Source organism: Oncorhynchus mykiss, chromosome 13, assembly GCF_013265735.2.
Source record: "Oncorhynchus mykiss isolate Arlee chromosome 13, USDA_OmykA_1.1, whole genome shotgun sequence".
NCBI classification, from domain to species: Eukaryota; Metazoa; Chordata; class Actinopteri; order Salmoniformes; family Salmonidae; genus Oncorhynchus; species Oncorhynchus mykiss.
This window is the reverse complement of record NC_048577.1, coordinates 801,831-810,832: the sequence shown is the minus strand read 5'-3', so window position 1 is coordinate 810,832 and position 9,002 is coordinate 801,831. Positions and strand designations below refer to the sequence as shown.

At 41.3% G+C, this 9,002-nt stretch overlaps 1 protein-coding gene across 1 annotated transcript; it reads right to left on the bottom strand.

Moving 5' to 3' along the window:
• Positions 1 to 250: 250 nt before the first annotated feature.
• On the bottom strand, positions 251 to 8,774 carry LOC118938495 (gastrula zinc finger protein XlCGF17.1-like). Its single transcript, XM_036942534.1, has 3 exons — positions 8,704 to 8,774; positions 8,330 to 8,376; positions 251 to 2,327 (listed from the first exon to the last, which is right to left on the bottom strand). The coding sequence occupies exons 1-3, from the start codon at positions 8,772 to 8,774 to the stop codon at positions 1,537 to 1,539; spliced, it is 909 nt and encodes a 302-aa protein (XP_036798429.1). The 3' UTR covers positions 251 to 1,536.
• Positions 8,775 to 9,002: the final 228 nt, after the last annotated feature.

Genomic DNA, 9,002 nt, shown 5'->3' with positions numbered 1-9,002 from the left:
CACAGTTCATGAAAAGCATGAGGTGAAGCTTGAGTTAGATATCAACCTAGTGTGACCATCCTGGTCCCTCAAGTCAGTGAGTCAACACAGGAAGGAGCAATGAATGGATAGTTCATTTATTTCCAAAGCTGCAATGATGGGACACACACAGTATGGATGAATGATCAGTACTGACGGGATACAGCAATTCTACATTAATCTGCCCTGTAATATACTAACAAAAAAAACAGTTGAAATGTCTATCAAAGTCATTGTGATCGTATAGTGGATTTAACAATTCCTACTAATTCCTAATTTACTATTATAAATGAATCAATTGTTTCCATGTGTCTCATATTCACAACATCAGAATATCGCGTCATCCATTTTAGTATCAAAATATATCAAATTGACATGGAAAATTACTCAATGTCCCCCTCAGGTGGCGAAGAAGTATAATACACCTAAACTAACAAAACCGGGCTGATAAACTGGCTGGTGTTCATGAGTTTGTAAAACATATACTTTATACTTTTGTCATAAATGACCCTTGTCAGCTCGGAGATTTGAACTTGCAACCTTTCGGTTACTAGTCCAATGCTCTAACCACTAGGCTACCCTGCCGCCCCCACAGTGTGGATGAACGATCAGTAGTGAACAGGGTACAAATAGCACTCCTAAAAGAAGATGCATTTTCCAGTTAGATACCAACTTGAAAGAGGGATCTTTAGCATAGAACCCACATGGAAAACAGAGATTTGGCAAATAACATATAAAGAGGCTGACTTGACGCCAAACCAACAACAGTAGTTACTAAAACATAAATTGCTAATGTGTGATTTAAAACGTGGATTTTATGATGTAATGTCAATTTTATACATTTCTATCCCAGAACCACTCAATTTTCAAGTTCTCCATAAATCTGCTGTGAATTACCCAGAATCCCACGCTTTTATCACAGGAGCGGCGCAGCGGTCTAAGGCACTGCATCTCGCTGGAGGCGTCACTACAGACCCTGGTTCAAATCCAGGCTGTATCATAACAGGCAGTGATTGGGAGTCCCTTAGGGCAGCGCACAACTAACAGCTCAAAAACCACACGGAATCTGGGAGTAATGTGTACATCCCTGGTTAGAGGACAATTTGTAGAAAACAGCTAGCTACATTTTGATTCAAGTGGGTCGCCAACGTGGTAAGTGTAACACAACTCTTTTTTTGTTAAATCACATAAATTAGTACTCTTCCATTTCAGAGCCTGGATTTTTCCCCTGAGCCTAAAATCCATATCATGTTGAAATCAATTGATGAGGGGGAAAACGTTTAGGCTTCTACATTGAGACTATTAAAATATTCCTAATACAATGTTAAAACATACCACATTGTGACATTAATTCATTGATATCATAAAACAACTCCATGTATGTATTTTCTGATATTTTACCAGATTAACTCTGGTCACAGCTATAAGATTTCTCTCCTGTGTGTGTTCTATGGTGATTAGTCAGTGCTAGACTCAGTAAAACTCTTCCCACATTGAGCACAGCTGTAAGGATTTATCTTATGTGTGTGTTCTCTGGTGTAAAGTCAGATAGCCAGATCTAGTAAAACTCTTCCCACATTGATTACAGCTATAAGGTTTCTCTCCTGTGTGTGTTCTCTGGTGTGAAGTCAGATAGCAAGATGTAGAAAAATTCTTCCCACATTGATCACAGCTATAAGGTTTCTCTCCTGTGTGTGTTCTCTGGTGTGGAGTCAGATAGCTAGATGTAGTAAAACTCTTCCCACATTGAGCACAGCTATAAGGTTTCTCTCCTGTGTGTGTTCTCTGGTGTGAAGTCCGAGAGCTAGACGCAGTAAAACTCTTCCCACATTGAGCACAGCTAAAAGGTTTCTCTCCTGTGTGTGTTCTCTGGTGTGAAGTCAGATAGCTAGATGCAGTAAAACTATTCCCACATTGATCACAGCTATAAGGTTTATCTCCTGTGTGTGTTCTCTGGTGTAAAGTCAGCTGGCCAGATTGAACAAAACTCTTCCCGCATTGATCACAGCTATAAGGTTTCTCTCCTGTGTGTGTTATCTGGTGTAAAGTCAGAGAGCCAGATTGAACAAAACTCTTCCCACATTGATTACAGCTATAAGGTTTCTCTCCTGTGTGGACTCGCTGATGAATTTTAATGCCTGATGAGGTGAAACTCTTCCCACAGTCAGAGCAGCAGTGAGTTCTCTTCCCTGTGGATCTCTGCAGGTGTTTTTTGAGGTGTTCTGATCTAGAGAGACTCTTCTCTGCCTTGTCAGCATCACAAGGTTGTTGAGGCTCCCCAGAGGATCCACGGTAGTCCCGTCTCTCTCCTGTGTGAACAACAAAGTCAGACAGACGATTAAAGGCCCACAACAGCGGTAATCCAGTGTAAAAGTTGATGCCAACAGCGTAGCCATGATGTTGTACAACAATTGACGTCTGTAATGAATGTAAAAACTATTTGACAATTGTCTTAAAATGAGCAAGAATAGTCATTTTGTCTTGTTTTCACATTAGTAGTAAAATCGATGATTGTAGGCTAGAAATAAGTTATTAAAGTTGTTGAAACTCTAAGCAATGTGCCAGATGACTTTTGGTTTCCAAGGCCCCTTTCTGTGTTTGCTAAACTTGCAGCACGAGGGCGATGCACATGCAATTTGATTGTAGATACTCCTCCCTGCTAATGAGGAAACCGATAGTTATGGATGTAGTATATCTGCCTGGAGCAAAAATGGTGGGCAAAGATTTTAGTTTTTCACAATGTATTCTGAATGTGAATGGGGGAAAACTCCATTTCCAGGTTGCTTATGAGTGCATGTCACACTACCTTGGATTATAATTGTAATGCTCGTTTGAATGTCCTGCTTAATATAATGTTTGTGTCATCATCGCAAATCAACCGCTTCGTACTTAAAAAACACTTCAACCAGTAAAATGCTCTTTGGCTGAGGGTTTGTACACGGTTTGCCAAATTGGCCCATAACTTAACCTAACAATAAATGAAGGAAAATAGCTCTGTGTGTTGTACAATAGCCTATCCAACAAGGAACAGTTCTCTACACATTATGACCACGGTAGGGATGTTGGAGCACGGCATAACTGTCTTTACCAGAGTAATGAATGAAGAAGCACTTTGGTTGTTGTTGTATGTCTTGATGTTTGTCATGTGACAATCATTCAGAAAATTATTTCCTGGATCAGCTAATGATAAATGAACATGTGACTAACTAAACAGCTACAGTATTAAGAATGATGTTTAATTATTGAAGAACCACATTAATGACAGTATCCATTTGGGTGTTGTCAATAAAGTTACGATATTTATTATTTTTCTTAATGTTATTTATTTAACCTTTATTTAACCAGATGGCCATGATGTAATAATGATAGTTTAACCAGGTAGGCCAGTTGAGATCAAGTTCTCATTTACAACTGTGACCTGGTCAAGATAAAGCAAAGCAGTGCGACAAAAAACAACAGAGTTACACGTGGGATTAACAAAGGAACAGTCAATAACACAATATAAATATCTATATAGTGTCTGCAAATGGTGTAGGGTGGAAAGGCAATAAATAGGCCATAGTAGCGATGTAATTACAATTTAGAAAATTGACACTGGAGAGATAGATGTGCAGATGATGATGTGCAAGTAGAAATACTGGTGTGCAAAAGAGCAAAAAAGTCAATAAAAACATGGGGATGAGGTAGGTAGTTGGATGGGCTATTTACAGATGGGCTGTGTACAGCTGCAGCGATCGGTAAGCTGCTCAGATAGCTGATGCTTAAAGTTAGTGAGGGAGAAATAAGTCTCCAACTTCAGCGATTTTTTCTATTCGTTCCAGTCATTGGCAGCAGAGAACTGGAAGGAAAGGCGGCCAAAGGAGGTGTTGGCTTTGGGGATGACCAGTGAGATAAACCTGCTGGAGCGCGTGCTACGGGTGGGTGTTGCTATGCTGACCAGTGAGCTGAGTTAAGGCAGAGCTTTACCTAGCAAAGACTTAGAGATGACCTGGAGCCAACGGGTTTGGCGACGAATATGTAGCGAGGGCCAGCCGACAAGAGCATACAGGTCGCAGTGGTGGGTGGTATATGGGGCTTTGGTGACAAAACGGATGGCACTGTGATAGACTGCATCCAGTTTGCTGAGTAAAGTGTTGGAGGCTATTTTGTAAATGACATCGCCAAGGTCAAGGATCGGTAGGATAGTCAGTTTTACGAGGGTATGTTTGGCACTGTGAGTGAAGGAGGCTTTGTTGAGAAATAGGAAGCCGATTCTAGATTTAATTTTGCAATGGAGATGATTCATATTAGTCTGGAATGAGAGTTTACAGTCTAACCAGACACTTTGGTAATTGTTGTTGTCCACGTATTCCAAGTCAGAACCGTCCAGAGTAGTGGTGCTAGTCCGGGGGGTGCGGGCAGCGATCGGTTGTTGATTGAGTCGAAAGCCTTGGCCAGGTCGATGAAGACTGCTACACAGTACTGTCTTTTATCGATGGTGGTTATGATATCGTTTAGTACCTTGAGCGTGGCTGAGGTGCACCCGTGACCAGCTCGGAAACTGGATTGTACAGCGGAGAAGGTACAGTGGGATTCGAAATGGTCAGTGATCTGTTTGTTAACTTGGCATTCGAAGACTTTAGAAAGGCAGGGCAGGATGGCAGGATGGACCTAGGTCTAACAGTTTGGGTCTAGAGTGTCACCCCTTTGAAGAGGGGGATGACCGCGAAAGCTTTCCAATCTTTAGGAATCTCGGAAAAAAACGAAAGAGAGGTTGAACAGACTAGTAATAGGGGTTGTCACAATGGAGGCAGATCAATTTAGAAAGAGAGGGTCCAGATTGTCTAGCCCAGCTGATTTGTATAGGTCCAGGTTTTGCAGCTCTTTCAGAACATCAGCTATCTGGATTTGGGTGATGGAGAAGCTGGGGACGCTTGGGCAAGTAGCTGCGGGGTGTGTGGAGCTGTTGGCTGTGGTAGCCAGGAGGAAAGCATGGCCAGCCGTAGAGAAATGCTTGTTGAAATTCTCGATTATCGTGGATTTATCGGTGGTGACAGTGTTTCCTAGCCTCAGTGCAGTGGGCAGCTGGGATGAGGTGCTCTTATTCTCCATGGATTTTACAGTGTCCCAAAACTTTTTGGAATTAGAGCTACAGGATAAAAATGTATGTTTGAAAAAGCTAGCCGTTGCTTTCCTAACTGATTGTGTGTATTGGTTCCTGACTTCTCTGAAAAGTTGCATATCGCGGGGACTATTCGATGCTAGTGCAGTACGCCACAGGATGTTTTTGTGCTGGTCGAGGGCAGTCAGGTCTGGAGTGAACCAAGGTCTATATCCGTTCTTAGTTCTACATTTTTTGAAAGGGGCATGCTTATTTAAGGTGGTGAGGAAATTATTTTTAAAGAACAACGAGGCATCCTATACTGACGGGATGAGGTCAAAATCCTTCCAGGATACCCAGGCCTGGTCGATTAAAAAGGCCTGCTTGCAGAAGTGTTTTAGGGAGCGTTTGACAGTGATGAGGGGTGGTCGTTTGACCGCGGACCCATAACGGATGCAGGCAATGATCGCTGAGATCCTGATTGAAAACAGCAGAGGTGTATTTGGAGGGCAAGTTGGTCAGGATAATATCTATGAGGGTGCCCATGTTTACGGATTTAGGGTTGTACCTAACATAAAGACATAAAGCGAGTCATAAAGCGAGGCATAAAGCAATCACAGGTGTTGATTGGGAGAGCTAGCTAAGACAACAACGGGTAAGACAACAACAGTTAATCATCTAAGACAACAGGTAAAATGGCAATGAATGGGCAGAGAGGGTCAGTTAACTACACACAGGGCCTGAGTTCGAGACTGTGGTCGACAGATAAACAGTATAATGGTCCAGAGTGGGAATACTGCAAGAATACGGTGATGTAGTGGAGAAAAACAGTCTGATATGCTCAGGGTTGATATTACGCTGTGCAGACTGGCAGGTATTATCCAGGCTAAAAGATGACTAAATAGCTAGTAGCTAATCAGCTGGTTAGCTTCTGATGGCTAGCTGCTGATGGAGGTTCTAGCTATAAAGTCTAAAAATAAGCAGATCCGTATCACATTGGGTGAGGCGGGATGCTGGAAGGTATATTTAATTTAAACATGGAAAAAGAGATTGGAATATTTTGCAATATATACAAAAAATGATGAAAAAAACCCATAACATTTACAACAGCCATCACTGCTACGCCATCTTGAATTGCAAGACTACTCAGTTAAAAAACATTGGATACAGCAAACTTTGGCACCAAATGGAAAAGGTTGCTGACTGCTGGTGTAGTCTATTATCAGAATCTATAGGAGCATAACGACTGCTGGTGTAGTCTATTACCAGAAACTATAGGAGCATAACGACTGCTGGTGTAGCCTATTACCAGAAACTATAGGAGCATAACGACTGCTGGTGTAGTCTATTACCAGAAACTATAGGAGCATAACGACTGCTGGTGTAGTCTATTACCAGAAACTATAGGAGCATAACGACTGCTGGTGTAGTCTATTACCAGAAACTATAGGAGCATAACGACTGCTGGTGTAGTCTATTACCAGAAACTATAGGAGCATAACGACTGCTGGTGTAGTCTATTACCAGAAACTATAGGAGCATAACGACTGCTGGTGTAGTCTATTACCAGAAACTATAGGAGCATAACGACTGCTGGTGTAGTCTATTACCAGAAACTATAGGAGCATAACGACTGCTGGTGTAGTCTATTACCAGAAACTATAGGAGCATAACGACTGCTGGTGTAGTCTATTACCAGAAACTATAGGAGCATAACGACTGCTGGTGTAGTCTATTACCAGAAACTATAGGAGCATAACGACTGCTGGTGTAGTCTATTACCAGAAACTATAGGAGCATAACGACTGCTGGTGTAGTCTATTACCAGAAACTATAGGAGCATAACGACTGCTGGTGTAGTCTATTATCAGAAACTACAGGAGCATAATGACTGCTGGTGTAGTCTATTATCAGAATCTATAGGAGCATAACGACTGCTGGTGTAGCCTATTACCAGAAACTATAGGAGCATAACGACTGCTGGTGTAGTCTATTACCAGAAACTATAGGAGCATAACGACTGCTGGTGTAGTCTATTACCAGAAACTATAGGAGCATAACGACTGCTGGTGTAGTCTATTACCAGAAACTATAGGAGCATAACGACTGCTGGTGTAGTCTATTACCAGAAACTATAGGAGCATAACGACTGCTGGTGTAGTCTATTACCAGAAACTATAGGAGCATAACGACTGCTGGTGTAGTCTATTACCAGAAACTATAGGAGCATAACGACTGCTGGTGTAGTCTATTACCAGAAACTATAGGAGCATAACGACTGCTGGTGTAGTCTATTACCAGAAACTATAGGAGCATAACGACTGCTGGTGTAGTCTATTACCAGAAACTATAGGAGCATAACGACTGCTGGTGTAGTCTATTACCAGAAACTATAGGAGCATAACGTAAGAATTTACGAAGGCCAGCAGCAGCGGGAGGAGGACGAGTTTTTTTTCTGATGGTTAGGCTATCTTGATCTCTGGTTCCCGAGTCATATGTGTGTCTTAATTATTTAATCAAACAGCGTGCTTAAAGCATCAGACCAGTTCAGTACATATAGTTGATTTTATTAAAAACCACACGGGGTGTGTCTATATATGGAAAAATACACGTTTATAACATTTCTCCCAATGGGTTGGTAGAAAGAAAAGATGATTCTTGGTTGACCCAAGATTTGTTTTAGTTGGGGCCCTAGTGCATTCATTAAGTTCAGACCGCTTCCCTTTATTTTGTTACCTTCCTTATTCTAAATTAGACTTTTTTTTTAAAGAATTAAATGAAAATGTTAAATGTTTTAGAAATGCTTGAGACTCAAATGAATGAATCATGTTTTGAGGATATACAGTGTTTGTTTACATTTACTAATGAACATTGTCGTGAAAAAAAAGCTGATATTTTGGGTTCTGATGGGGTACGACAGTTGACCTAAGCTCATGAGGCATTTATAAGTGATTTCTTCAAGAAACAATGGGTACATATCATTAATGTATAACTCCCAAAATGCTAGCCCCTCCTGGGCTAATCTAATAGGAGATATTGGGGATATTGGGGAGTACAGTATTTCAGGCATTGTCATGCGATGCATTTGATCAATTGTTAACGTTTTGTTGATGGTCCACTCTTGATGTTCTACACGTTACAGTGAAGCTTCAGCCATTCCTACAGAACAACATTAAAGTGTAGAACCCTTTTACTGCATATTGGTTCAACGACTGCAGAGACGGTACTTACTGGTGTTAAACAGATCACCAACCTCCTCTTCTTCCTCCAATGTGACAGTAATCTCCCCCTCCTCCTTCTCATCCTCCTCTTCTTTTACTGTAACATCCTCCTCCTCTTTCACTCTGAACGTGTCTTCCTCTTCTTTCACTGTAACGTCTTCCTCTTCTTTCACTGAAACATCTTCCTCTTCTTTCACTGAAACGTCTTCCTCTTCTTTCACTGAAACGTCTTTCTCTTCTTTCACTGAAACGTCTTTCTCTTCTTTCACTGAAACGTCTTTCTCTTCTTTCACTGAAACGTCTTCCTCTTCTTTCACTGAAACAGCCTCACCTTCTACTTGTTTTACTGTAACATCCTCCTCCTCTTTCACAACAATGTTCTGCCACAGACCCTCTTTCTCCGTCCAGCAGACCTCATCTTCTTTAACAGGAGGAGAGTAGTTTAGGGAGCTCATGGTCGTGGATGTTAGCTAGCTAGCTAGCTATCATTAGCGACTAGGCTCCTGCTAACTTAACCAGCCAGCTACTAAAGCTGACTAATACAAAATAAAGTAATATTAAATTAAACAGGTTAACAAGTTTAGACACAGAAATGTGTCTGAAACACAGTAGCTAATATACACCGAAATCGTATAAATATCTTGAATCTTTCGGCTATGTTGGCTAGCAAGCTACCGAGGTGG